The sequence below is a fragment of the Gavialis gangeticus genome, unplaced genomic scaffold (genome assembly GCF_001723915.1).
Source record: "Gavialis gangeticus isolate Ggan-Ray unplaced genomic scaffold, GavGan_comp1, whole genome shotgun sequence".
NCBI classification, from domain to species: Eukaryota; Metazoa; Chordata; order Crocodylia; family Gavialidae; genus Gavialis; species Gavialis gangeticus.
The window spans coordinates 52,678,748-52,693,081 of NW_017728997.1; the positions used below are offsets into that span (position 1 = coordinate 52,678,748).

Genomic DNA, 14,334 nt, shown 5'->3' on the forward strand with positions numbered 1-14,334 from the left:
GCCGGCCGCGCCGGCCTGGCCCCCTGTCCTGAGGGGCGATTCCCCCGCGGGAGACGCGTTGCCGCAGTGCTCCCACGAGGCTCCTGCTCCGGCCGGGGCGGTGGTGGGGGCTGTCAGCGCGGGGAGCAAACCCGCTGCCGCCGGGAGCCTCGATGCCCGGTGCTGTCACACGGCTTGCTGTCGGTGGCCCCGGGGTGGGCAGGCGGGCTCTGCTGCCGCCAGCGCGGGTGACAGCCGGGGGCTGGGAGGGGACTGGCCGCGGCGCGTTCGCGTCTCCGGCGATGTGAGGCGTCCGGTGCGCTCCGGCGATGCGCGGGGTCCGAGCAGGCAGCAGGGAAGAGCGCACTTGCCGGGACTGTGCGCGGCCCCAGTGAAACGGCGCTTCCCTTCAAAGTTTGTTCTGTAGTAGTGCCGCTGCTGCCGGAACCTGCCACGGGAGCAACAGAGTCCTGCAGCGTTTGGTAGGAGAAGAATTAAACTGGGACAAGCCTCTGTTTTGTGTACTTGTTATCTGTCATGTACGCTTCTGTCTCCAAGGTTGAGGAGGGAACCGTGTGGCCTAGCTAACTTCTTTCCTGCTTTATCCTTTGAAACAACCCTCTGACATGCTTTCCCAGATTACAACACAGTTTTAGTTTCATTTGTCAGTAATGCTGCAGGACAGTTATATGGTACCTTCTCTACCCATCATTTTGTTGTGTTTGTCAACTATCTGTTGAATGTTTTTACAGAAATCCAGGGAACTTTCAAAAATAGTTTTTATGGCATCTGTATGCATGCTTTGCTTAGCTACTCTGAAGGGTATGTAGAAATTCAGACTTCTAAAAAACACTTTTCAGCTTCTTTTAAAAATATTTTAAAGATGTGTAGAAACAGTATTCTTACATGGGGGTTACTTGTGATAATAGATATGTGGGACCTTAATGGAGTACATCAGAATATTACATCCTCAGATACTGTTAGCAGAAATTGTTATGTTTTAGTATTAGGAAGAGAAATTTCTTACAGTGACTGCCTGTAGGTGGGGTCTTCAGGTGCCTAACCTTTTAAACAGGTTTGAAAAATATGGCTAGGATTTACCAATATTGTATAAGTGGTGTGGAGATGCTGTACTTGAATCCCATCAGATTTTTATAGTCCTCAAGATCCTTTGCTTTGTATAAGGACCATTTTCTAGAGGACATACACTGGTACTTGGTGCATTATTCAAGGACCCATGAAGTATTTTGATTCCAGATGATAAAGTACTACATGCTAGATGACTAAAAATCATTTCATTTTTATGCTTCTTTGAATACAGTTTTTTTAGAAGAACAGTTTTAGAACAGGTATAACTTTGCTGCTGACAAAACTATAGATTGATATTTTCCATGCTGGACTTGATACTTTTGATTTTAGTAGATGTATGTTTAATCAAGCTCATTATTTTATGGTATGATATGTTGAAACTGTCATGCAATAAGGATATAGCTGAAGGTTTTTGAACAGGGGTTAAATTAAGGCTGAGTAAAGTAGAATCAGCTCCTGAGAGTCTTGGTGTGGGTCACTGCTACAAGTCTGCCTATTAACTTAGGGCTTTAAGACTCTTTTTTTCTTCTTTTTACTGTCACTATGCTACTTTGTATATTACCATCAATTTACAGTTTCCACTTATTCCCTCTTACATTTAGGCTACTAGATAAAGTGTTACTTGCATTACTCAGGCTAGTGAATGGCTCACATTATAGTAGCATTTAAACATTTTAGTTAAAAGTTCCAGAAACGCATATGCTTTGCGTACGCAGAAAACGTTTAGTTTTTGATAACCCACTCCAAATTTATGTTTCCTCTTCTCTCCAACCTTTGTGATAGCTTTTCTCAACTGTTATCCTTAAATTCTTTTTATCTCTCCACTCTCTCCTTTTAACCTTTCCCCTCTTCTGTTTTTTCTCTCATTTTTCTTCTCTTTCAGCTTTGGCTATTAATGCAATTGCTGATTTGACATTTTCAAAGACTTGCCTTCTCTTAGTACTCTAACTTGACCATTGGACACAATGAGGAGACTGGCTTTTCGAGGTGCTGGTTGTACTCTGGTAAATCTGGTAAATTATTGATCATATACACACCCTTCTTCCTTTCCCCTGCCTGACATTTTATTTTTCTTTATCTTAGCCTTAGTGAATCCAACCTCATGCTCATTCATCTTGTTTGTTTGCTTGTAATTAATTGCTCACTGGAATATAAACATTAATGTAACTATGCCACTACTTCACCTTATATAAACTGTAGATTATGTACCAGCAAAATACATTGTTAGAGCCAAAAGAGCCTGGGTGACACTGTAAATATTTTTTTTGGTAATAGTGACACCTTGCCACTAACATTTTGGCAGGATCCAGCAATATGTTTCATAGTAAACTCAGTAGTTGCTGGATGCCTAATAATTTCAGTCATTATCGATGTTAATAAATTCAGACCAGGGACAAAAAGAGAAGACTCCTTGAGCTATCCAATTTGCACTCAGTCCGAACTGTCAAGTGAGAATGATGTGGCTTGAGAATGCAACCAAATTTACCTGTACTGTGGCCCAAATCCTTTGTTTGTCTGTTTTTGTGATTCTGGGACTAGATACTACACAGCTCGTCAGAGTTGTAAGACTATCTCTGAACTTCTCATGTATCATGACAATACATTTTATCATTGTTTTGGAATGAGGAGTCATAAGCTTTTATAGTTTAAAAAACCATCCTAGTAACTGCTAGATAATTGCGGCACTTTGTGCAAGTCCAAGGCACTCCAGCCCTGCAGGGATGGGTAGCAGTACATAACTCAAGATGTATTTGATTCATAGAATCATAGAAAATTAGGGTTAGAAGGGACTTCATGTAGTCCAGCCCCCTGTTCAAACCAGGACCATCCCCAACTAGATCATCCTAGCCAAAGCTTTGTCTAATTGGGTTTTAAAAACTTACAAGGTTAGAGATTCCACCCTCTCTCTGATAACCTGTTCCAGTGTTTTATTACCCTTCTAGTGAGAGAAATTTTCCTAATATCTAACCTAAACTTCCCTTGCTGCAACTTGAGACCATTGCTCCTTGTTCTATCATCAGCCACCCGTGAAAACGGTCTAGCTCCACCCTCTTTCAAACACCTCTTCAGGTAGTTGAAGGCTGCTATTGAATCCCCTCTCAGTTTTCTCTTCACTAGACTAAATAAGCCTTGTTCCCTCAGTCTTTCCTCATGTCATGATCCCCCAGCCTCCCTCACCATTTTTGTTACCCTCTGCTGAACTTGCTCCAATTTGTCCACATCCTTTCTGTAGTGGAGTGCCCAAAACTCTACTTAGTACTCCAGATGTGGCCTCACCAGTGCTAAATAGAGGGAAATAATAACTTCCCTTGACCTGCATGCAACAGTCCTACTTTATAGACTTAAACCACTAATGCAACTCTGAAAGTTTATTTAATAACAATCTCATTAGGTATCAATACATAAGTAAATTGTTCCAAATGTTCCTGAATACATATACCCTTAACTGATAGTCAACAGCTAGCTGTCACCAGAAAACTTGCATACAATGCCTTAAGTTTAAGAACATTTTTCTTCATTATAGAAGAAGTTGGATTCCATGGGTTCCAAGAGGCGAAGGGCTACTTCTCCATCCAGCAGTGTCAGTGGAGGAGATTTTGATGATGGTCACCACTCAACAAATACACCAGGCCCAAGCAGGAAAAGGCGGAGACTCTCTAATCTCCCAACTGTAGATCCTGTAAGTACCTTTTTACATGCACACATTTTATCTTGCTGCATAAATCCAAATGTGGAATATCTTTTGAAAAGTTAAAAGAATTAAGAGAACATTTTTTGCTGTAAAAAGATATATGTGGTAAGAACGTTTAAAATAAGGGTGACAGTAACATAGTGTTCCATAGCTGGGGTGCTGTGTCTTTTTTCCACACTACTGTCTGTCCTCCCAGAGTGATATTTTACATTTTTGAAGGACTTTGCAGTGTTCCCTAGTCTCCCTTGCTGAGAGGTGTCGTTTGTGTCCTGAACTCTGATTTTGACCGAGTCCTATTCATAACTCTATCTGAAGTCCAACAGCACTGTATGTACATTGGCTCAGATGACTGCTGTGAAGAAGAGGTGTTAGACTCGTTTTGTGAAGAAGTCTGAATTCCATTTTTAATTATGGTCTATGAGCTTGAGTGTAAATTTATGCTTAAGCACCCCGATAGCATACTGTAGATCTCTTGCAGATGTCAGCGCAGTATATGCGCAAAGACGAAGAGGTAGAATAGAATAATGCTTTTCCATATACTACATCAAATGTTTGTTATGTATTCAGTATCTTATTTGGCTCTGGTTTCTGAATTCGTGATTGCTTGTCTCATTTTGTTGCTCATTCTTTTCTCATTCTGCTGCTTTTCTGTCTGTGCAATTTTTGTGTCTCCTCTTGTCTTCTCTCTACATTTTCTTCTCTGCAGCAGTTTCCTGTTTCCATATTTTATGATTTTAACTTCATCCCCATTCTGTTTCCCTTTTGCTAAAATGATGGGTGTATAAAAAGTCAACACTGATATTTCAAGTGACATAATGTTTTAGAGTTAACAGCTTATTTGTAGAGTGCTAAAATTCCTTTGTCATAAATTCAGGGGTCTGCAGGTTCAGGAAGATTAAAGAATGAATTCATAACGTACAAGTTTTTTATGTAACCATGGTGTTTAGAAAACACTTGCTAACATTCTGCAGAATTTGGATATGCCAGGCAGCTGATTTTATTTGTTAATGCAATGTGTGTCTGACACCCGTGTGTTAGAACGATTTAAAGCACAGCTCTTGTCTTACTCTAACCAAGGCTTAGTTTGTTGCTTACATAGCATTCTCATTAGCTTTATCTAGAGTGTATGTGTATTTCAGATTGCAGTGTGCCATGAACTGTACAACACAATCAGAGATTACAAAGATGAACAGGGAAGACTCCTTTGTGAACTTTTCATTAGGGCACCAAAACGAAGGTAAGACTTGGGTGCTGATTAGTAAGATTCTCAGGTATAGAAGTTGATACTGTAACAAATGGGTTTAGAAATAGCTGTTTACGATCACTATTTGCTATTTATGAAGCTGATGCATCAAATATACAGCAAGCTTGTATTAGTCTGAGTATTTTATGTAATTGTTTAAAGGATAATGCAACCACAATTGCCTGTTTTCAGGCAGAAAAGTAAATGTTTTGTTTCATAAGAAACATTCCATATTATATGTATTTGATGTTTAAATGTGTTTAGCTGTAATAAGTATCCCAAGGTGGAAGAATAAAATAATAGAAAATAGATTTTGGGGAATGTTAATGAACTGACTCATAGGAATAGAGTATGTGCAGTAGACAAGTTTCATTTTGGGTTTCTTCAGTTTGAATTAATTTTTAAAGTATATAGCAGTGGTTCTCAACTGGGATGCCATGAGACTCTTTCAGGGTGGCTACAGCATGGGCACCACCACTGCTGCTGCAGCTAGGTAAAACTGCTTCATGCCTCCTGCAGAGTCGAATCGGGAAGCAGCTGTGCCACAAGTGCTGGGTTTTAAACTAGCTGTTACTACTCAGGAAAAAGACCTTAGAGTCATTTTAGATAGGTAGTCTCTAAAAACATCAGTGACAACCAAAAAAGCCAGTAACGTTTGTGCATCACTATGAAGGGAATTGAAAACAAAATGGAGAACATCATCATGCCATTATACAAATCCATGGTGCACCTACATCTTGAATACTGTGTGCAGTTCTGGTCTTCTCATCTTAAAAAGGATGTAGGAGAATTAGAAAAGGTACAGAGAAGGGCATCCACAATGATCAGGGTTACGGTGCAGTTGCCATACCAGGAGAGACTAAAAAAACTAGGGCTCTTTGGTTTGGAGAAGGCTGGATGAACACTTTGCCAGGGTTGTTTCACCCCAGTACTCCTGACCCTACCAACTATGAAGCTACTATGAAACTATGGAAAGGAAAAAGCTGTGTGGGGATATGATGAGGTCTATAAAATCATGACCCAGTATGGACCCAACGAACAGGGAGTTGTTGTTCACTAAATCCCAGAACAGTAAAACTGGGGGGACACACACTGAAGTTAGTAAGACATAGATTTAAAACTTAGATGAGAGAGTACTTTTTATGCAATGCTTAGTTAACTTGTGGAATTAATTGTCATAGCTAGTTGTAGAGGCATATAGCATAGCCAGGTTCAAAAAGGGACTAGACAAATTCATGATGGATCTATCAGTGGGACGTGGATAGCACTGAGAGGGTCCAGAGGAGGGCCACTCACATAATCAGGGGGCAGCAGGGCAGGCCCTATGAGGAAAGGCTATGGGACCTGAACCTGTTCAGCCTCCACAAGAGAAGGCTGAGAGGGGATCTGGTGGCCATCTGTAAACTTACCAAGGAGGACCAGTGGGGAATGGGAGAGACCCTGTTCCCCTGAGTACTACCAGGAGTAACTAGGAATAATGGCCATAAGTTGACTGAGGGTAGATTCAGGCTGGACATCAAGAAACACTACTTAACAGTCAGGGTGGCTGGGATCTGGAACCAACTTCCAAGGGAAGTGGTGCTTGCTTCTACCCTGGGGGTCTTCAGAAGGAGGCTAGATAATCAGCTTGCCAGGGTTGTTTGACACCAGCATTCTTTCCTGCCCATGGCAGGGGGGTCGGACTTGATGATCTGCTCAGGTCCCTTCCAACCCTACCAACTATGAGTCTATAAAATGGCTGGATGATGGATCTATCAGTGGCTATTAAACAGATGATTGGAGAGGTTTCCTGTGGCACCTCTGAACCAATAATGGTGGATGCCAGGGAGAGTATTGAATAAGGGATGGATCACTCTAGATCAATGGTTTTCAACCTGTGGCCCACAGACTGTCTAGGGTCCACAAACAATGACTATGATCAATCAGAAGTACGTGAATACCCACACTTATAATTCAAAGTGTCCCCACCTCCATTCAAAATTTCCAAAGAGGTCTGCATCTCCACTCAAAATTTTTAGGGGTCCACAAAAGCAAAAAAAGGATGAAAACACTGGTCTAAATCTATCCAGTTCAATACTCTCCCTATCTAACATCCGTTGCTGTCACTGTTGGAGACAGAATACTGGGTTAGATGGACCAGTGGCCTGATTCAGTGTGACATTTATGTTCTTATGAGTGCCCTTCCCTGTCCAACGCCATGTGGCCAGCAAGGCAAATCCATTTGAAATAGTTTAATTTAGTATTTTACCTTTTTTCCAGTCTCAACATCCCTCTCTCTTCATATTAACGGCAATCTCTTACAAAAAGAAGAATAGCATTTTTTTTTTTCTCTCTGGGCTTCATTTCTGTCTCAATTAATAAGGTGTAAATCAGAAGTAATTCAACTGTAATTAATTCAGAAGTTCCTTTGTAAGCTACAAGGAAATCAAAGCTAGTAGGCATAAGTGGATTTTGAATTTTGAAAAGTGGGGTGCAGATGGTGTGGTGGATCATCACGTATAACACAATGCATGTTTTTTTTCTCCAGGAAAAAAGAAGCTGGAATTTTTACTAATATGCTAGAGGCCCACGGCTATATTATTCAGTATAAGATAAAAGCACAAATAAATATCACTGTATTGGAATGTACATCAATTTTCTATATTATATGTATAAAAACCCCACAACTAGGCAAAAATAATCAAAAGATGTTGTTTTAGTCCTGTAGTCATTAGACTTATATGTACATCTTTTTCAGATTTATAAAAATAAAATCTAGTCATCTAGGCAATGCATCCAGTGCTTCACTGAAAGTTATTTCCACATCTGAGTTAATGTTCACCTGTCTTGTGCTGGTGTGAGAAAAGGAAAATGTTAAGTGTCTTTTAAACTCCTTGTTAAATAAGGAGTTACCTGATAAGCTGGAACAGTACCACAGTACATAGTTCTCAACCAGCATGCTGACAAATTTAAAGTTAAAGAGGGGTGCCCTGACACTAAAAGGGTTGAGAACCTCTGGTATATAATAGATTGTTAATACTGGTTGTAAATTTTAGCTCTTTTAGGTGTAGCAAAAGTTACTCTTCAACTTTTGTCAGTTTCTATGCTTCAGGTTTCATTTTTAGTGCTTAGACTCTAATGCCTGTACTTACGGTTATAACAGGAATCAGCCAGATTATTATGAAGTGGTTTCTCAACCTATTGATTTAATGAAAATCCAACAGAAGCTAAAGATGGAGGAGTATGATGATGTGAACCTGCTGACTACTGACTTTCAGTTGCTGTTTAATAATGCAAAGGCTTACTATAAGGTGAGGAAGCTGAATTGAAAAGCCCAGATTTATAGATTGCAATAATGGTAGATATATGTTCAAAGTTTCCTTTTATATAGCATGGCTTTTAGAAGATACAACTTTTGTCAGAAAATATTAGGAAAGTATATTGTAAATGCTTTGCATGTGCTGAAAGTGTGCTGCTTGTTGAAAATCTGAAGAGTAAAAATATTAATATTAAATTTAGCATTCGAGCAGGCAGGTAAAGGATGCATGGATTTAGAAATATTTCCTAAAACACTTTCATTTAAGGAATGGATTTACTTATTTAGACTAACTAAATTTAAAAATAGAAAAACAAATAACTTTTTCCATAATACAAAAAATAAAGAACAAAAGTATGTTATGTGATGATTTCATCTTTTATCAGTTGTCTCTCAACTGAAAACTAGGAGTAGAGACAAGAGAAGGGAGACAGGCATCCAGGTGTCCCTCAGTTGTTTTCCAAACACTGGGAACTTCTGAAGAAATATATTCTACTAAAGAGCAACAGTAACAACAAAAAAACCCCCAATAGTTACGTACATATATAAAAAGATGCACCTTAGACGTTAATAAATTTTAGTAGGTTTGTCTTAGTAAGGAGACTAATAGAATTTTTCTAAAATGTCATGAAAAACAAAGTTCAAATTCAAAATGAATGTTATTTCTTACATTGCATACATACATCAGAATTTTGTGACAGACCCAGTACAACTTTACTGCACCTATATAGACGGAGCATGATAGGCTTCCGCATCATTGGCACCTATTAGTCTTGGGGGTGTTTGTACTGACTGGCTGCTTCCTGCATTCAGAATGATCAATTTGTCTGTGTGCACTGCTTTTAAAAAAATTATAGGAATATACAACTTGTGCATTTTCTACAGCTTGTACCTTTACTGCAATAGAGAAAAAATGTACCCAAATTATATTTTGTGTTCTACTGATGGCAGTGCTTGTTTGCCAGAGATGTTGGTTTTCTTTGTGGCCTCTACCTGAGAGAGAGCACTGATGTGAGGGAACGATAAATGAAAGACTTAAAATCTGTCTGCTGAATATTGAGTTCAGGATTCCATATTTTTCCTGAAAAGATTTTTATGTAGCAAAACAATTATGTAGTTGCCTGTTCACCTGTTAATGAACTAGAATTATCCTGAGTTTTTTGCAGGAGAAATAAGGGAAGTGTACATGCATTCCAGCTCCCCAGCCCCTGCCCCCAGAGAAGCACAGTCATTGGCAGACTGCCCTCTCCCCTGCCACAGAAGGGGTAGGTTGTCAATGATCAGCTGGCAGGTGCTGAAACACCCTGCCCTGCAGGAGTAGCAGGGATGAGGACAGCTGCCACTCGTGGTGTTGCTGCCAAAGCCCTACCTCTTGCCAAGGTTCTTACAGAGATGGGAGAAGTGGGAAGCCACACCACCCTTTGAACACTACCAGGGAGCCTAGGTGCTGTTCCCATAGCAAGGGGAATGTCTGCCATCCTTGAAAAGTCCTGGAGAGAATCAGGGGTATTCCAGGGGGGCACTGGTACTGCTTCAAGAACAGTCCTGGGGTTCTCTGGGAGTGTTTAAGCAGTCACAGGAATTGGTGCAACAGCTTGAACAGTTCTGTAACTGTTTAAGCCTAGTGGCAGCAGGGTCACAGGAGGGCTCCCTGATGGCTGGCCATCAGGGACCTAGCACAGGGCTACGGGATATTGAGGGTCCTAGGGACCCAAGGTTATGCATACAAGCATAACAGGTGGCAATAAACAAACTTCTTTCTTCAGAGAAGTTGATGGTTTTGTGAAATGGACAGTTTTGTCCCTCAAAAAACTCACAGATATCCCTTAACTGTTTCTTATATCTGTTACCTGATATCACTGTCTAAGCACAATAAAATGAGCTAAAAGTTGTCTTGTTGAACACTCTTATCATTTAGTCCATTTCTGTCAAAAGTAAGATGATGCAAGGATGGAGAAGTGAGAATAGTAAACAAGAAAAGTAGTTAACAGACATCTCCGATGACTTCAGGAGGAAGGGAGAATGGGAGAGGGTAAACAGAAGGGGAAAGAAAAAAAGGGAAAACATCATACAGACCTTTCAAGTAACAGATGTTGTTTGTAAACACACTTTCTATCATGCTGCTGCCATAATAAGCTGTGTAGGAAGATGGGTGTATAATATAGTCAATTGTAGGACTTGTCAAAATGTTGTGATAGAATAGAAAAGGTAATGGGGTCATAGTCCATATTTATTTTATTAGGCAGTCTGGCAGTTCTGAAGTAAAATGCCCTCTTAGATTTGTTCTTATTGTTTTAATGCTCTCTCTTGCTTGGCTACTTAGTATTATAACCACACTTCTGCTCTGTTTGTTCATCAGCATCTCATCCTTTTCTTCTTTTTCTCCTTCTGTGTTAACAAAACCTTGTGCTAGTAAGTTATATTTGCTGGAGGATGTCCATTCATTTCATAATTCTATTTAATAACATTACATATACACACAAATGTTCGTGTGTGTGTGTGTGTTAAAACATATATACAATACACAGGTTTTTTAAGGGGATAGTTAACATATAAAGTGCTAACTATTCCCCTGAGGGAGTACTTAGTGTGTACCCCAAAATAGTACAGTTATTTCTTTTTACTGCAATTATCAGTGAATTATGAAAGCTTACATATTGTTTCCATGCACATTACTTAAATAAATCATACTTTTGATACGGAAATCAACGCTGAAGTACCACAGAACTATAGCAACCTTGATCTGAAATCAAAATTTTGGCCTACTAACTTTGAAGTACCAGTAGTATTTCTTGTGTTACAGACTCTAATCATTTCTCCAGTTTTTTTGTTGTTGTAAATGAAGTTCTTTATTTTGCTCACATGCAGGCTTCAATGCATAGTGTTTTCTTTTAAATTTATGAATTCTTATTTAAACTAGGATGTTAACATGTCTTAAAAGCAGCGAAACTAGTAGAAGCCATCTATTTTAATTCACAGTAACGTTCCTAATATTGCTGTGTTAAAGACTTATTCAACTAGTAATTTGTGTTCCACTGATTAGTATACTTCAAAAACACTGAAAATTCAGAGCATTTTGGGTTGAAGTACCTGACTGTTAGTAACAGTGTGATGTTTGATTTATTCTTATAGCCTGATTCTCCTGAGTATAAAGCTGCCTGCAAACTGTGGGAATTATATTTGCGCACAAAGAATGAATTTGTTCAGAAAGGAGATGCTGGAGAGGAGGAGGAGGATGATGAAGGACATGACAATCAAGGGACAAATTCTGAAACAGTAAGTGAAAGACCTGGCATTTACAGGTTGCTGATCAGATTATGGCTATGCACAAAAACTGGACTTGAAAGGAAAATTTAGCTTCAACATGCGGAGGAGGGTTAGAACGGGGTAGGCAAAATACGGTCCACAGGCTGGATACGACCCTCCAGGCCATTTTATCCTGCCTGCGGGTCCCCTCCAATAGGCAGTTACTGTTGGCCTGCAGCTGCCCCTCTGAAAGTCGTCAGGAGACGTGGGCTTTCAGAGGTGTTGGCTTCAGGAGGCGCCAGCTGCTGCAGATGGTCAGTTACAGCAGCAGCTCAGGGTTTGGTTGCTAAGCAACCAACTCCCACCCCAGCCTGGCCTGACCCACCCTACCCCCATCCCCAAGGTAGTGGGGGCTGGAGACAGGAAGCTTCTGGCAACCCCGTGGCTGTTCCCAAGTCTTCCTCCATGTGAGAGTGGGACTTGAGGTCATAAACAGCTATCCCTTGATATGAGGATGAAGTCTGCCAGGAAGGGCATTATAGGTGAGTTTTAAGGTGGTTGGGGAGTCCAATTTATGCTCTGCAAGGTTTTCCACAGATATGACAAGTGGTGCCTTGGGGAAGATGTGGGGCACAACTGTTGGCCAGGATGTTGTGTGCTATCCTTCCTCCTCTGTCATTTCTCAGCTTCCTGAGCAAGACAGTTCTTTTCAAAAAGTGGGCTGTAGCTTGATGTATGGTGCAGCACCATTGAGACCTGTTACCAGCCAGCACTTCCCAATTTGTAGGGTTGAGGCCACCTTTCGTAAGGTATGCTTTCAGGGTGTCCTTGTAGCACTTCCTGTATCCTCCATGGTTCCTATTACCATGAATAATTTGAAAGAAGAGGACTTGCTTTCAGAGATGAGTATCAGCCATCTGCAAACAGTGGCCAGCCCAACAGAGTTAATGTTTCATGATCTTTTTCTCAGTTCTGGTTATGTTAGCTGCAGAGAGAATGCGAGTATTGGTGCAGTGATCTTCCCATCTAAAATGAAAGCTCTTCCTGAGGTAACGCTTATGGAACCATTCCAGATGCTTAAGATGGCTTTGATATGTCACCCATGTCTCACACCCATAAAGGAGTGTGGGGGTAAACACTGCATTGTAGACCAGGATCTTCCGCAGATCTCAGTTAGCAACGACATGGCGAAGCAGCTTTCTGAAGGATACTCTGGCACAGAGAATCCTATGTTTGATTTCTACATTAAGACTGACTGACTGGGAGAGGTGATTTGCCATGGTATGGAAAATGCTTGATGTTTTCCAGGGGTTCTCCACCAAAGGTAATTTGCAGAGGGAGGGGAGCAGCTTGTGCTGGGGTAGGCTGATGGAGCACCTTGGTTATCCCAATGTTAAGGGAGAGTCCCAGGCTGTGATGGGCACCTGTGAAAAGGTCAGAGGTGGACTGTGAATCGTTCTCAGTGTGTGTGATGACAAGTCATTGGCATACAGAAGGTCGGTGATGCCAGTCTTGGTAACTTTTGTTTTGCTGTGACGGCACCGCAGATTGAAAAGCTGACCATCCATTTGATATTTAACCCCAGTTCTGGAAGGAAGGTGGTCATGGATGAGAATCAAAATCACAGCAAGATAAATGGAAAAAATGGTTGGGGAGATGACGCAGCCCTGTTTTACACCAGTATGGATGGTAAATGTCTGTCTCTGATCCATTGCGAAGGACTGTGGTGGTCATCCTGTCATGGAATAGCCTGAGGACCCTTAACTTCAGTGGCCAACCAAATGTAGCTAGCATCTTCCATAAGGCTTCATGACTGATGGAGTCAGAGGCTTCAGTTAGGTCAATGAATGCCATAAACAGCTCCTGGTGTTGATCTCTACACTTCTCCTGGATCTGTCTGTAACAGGAGGAGGGGGGAGGGTCCTAGGGTTGCCGTGCTCTCCCCTAGCGCCCCTTACTGTGTCCAGTTTGTCTTACAAAGCACCCTTCATTCTCGCCCGCCATGTCTTTTCTCTTATATTATAGGGAGGCTGCCTCTTTGTCTCTCTGAACACGGGTTTCCTCTTGTACATTAGTCTTGTTTCAATAATGGGTGTTCCTGCACACCCCAGCTTTATGGGCTGTGCGTGGCTCCAGCCACCCCTTTGCCACGCCCCAAGCCTCGCTGATGTACTAGACATTGTTCTGTCTTAAACTCTCTGGGCGCCCGGGCCCTCCGCAGGCTCTGTCTCACAGCTGTGCCTCTCTGGGTGCCCGGGCCCTCCGCATCCCTTGCCTCGCAACCGCGCCTCTCTGGGCACCCGTAGAATCACGGCCCCCTTGTCTGGGGCTTCTCGCTGCCCCCTTTATCTGGAGCTGAGGTTCCCACTCTGCCATGGGTCCCCTTATGAGGCCTCCTACTTCCCCTTATAGCCTCTCCCAAGGCACTGGTCATAAACAGTAAACACCAAACTCAAGCCCCTAGGCTGTAACATAAATTTCTGCCAATCAGTTACAACATCACTTGAGCCACCCCCAAGGGTGCTCCCTCCTTTACCCATATCAACTTGTGCATTCTGTCCTCTTCTCTGTTCTTGCTCCGGCAGAGTTCCTTCCCCTCTGGCTGCCAGCAGGGAACTGCCTGCCTGGCCTCAGCCTGTGATTTATATAGGAGCCAGGCCCTGCCCCTTCCGGCCAGCTGACCACTACCAGGGTTGGGTCCCTGGCTCCCTCCGGTTGCTCGAGCAACCTGCACCTGGGCTCTTTCACTACTACTCCACAAGTAGCAGGCATTTCAGTGCCCTGCTACAC

General features: G+C 41.8%; 1 protein-coding gene across 8 annotated transcripts in view; it reads left to right on the forward strand.

Annotated features, from left to right (window-relative positions):
• Nucleotides 1-427: 427 nt before the first annotated feature.
• PBRM1 (polybromo 1) overlaps nucleotides 428-14,334 on the forward strand; it is a 147,576-nt gene continuing 133,669 nt past the window's right edge. For 6 of the 8 annotated variants that reach the window (XM_019505224.1, XM_019505225.1, XM_019505227.1 and 3 more), the window contains exons 1-4: nucleotides 3,593-3,748; nucleotides 4,900-4,997; nucleotides 8,146-8,293; nucleotides 11,431-11,574. In XM_019505224.1, the coding sequence (XP_019360769.1) occupies nucleotides 3,608-3,748; nucleotides 4,900-4,997; nucleotides 8,146-8,293; nucleotides 11,431-11,574 (531 nt within the window). In that variant the 5' untranslated portion in view covers nucleotides 3,593-3,607. Of the gene's footprint in view, nucleotides 462-1,977; nucleotides 2,073-3,592; nucleotides 3,749-4,899; nucleotides 4,998-8,145; nucleotides 8,294-11,430; nucleotides 11,575-14,334 lie in introns of those variants that run through there. The other 2 variants (XM_019505222.1, XM_019505221.1) reach the window with 2 other exon arrangements.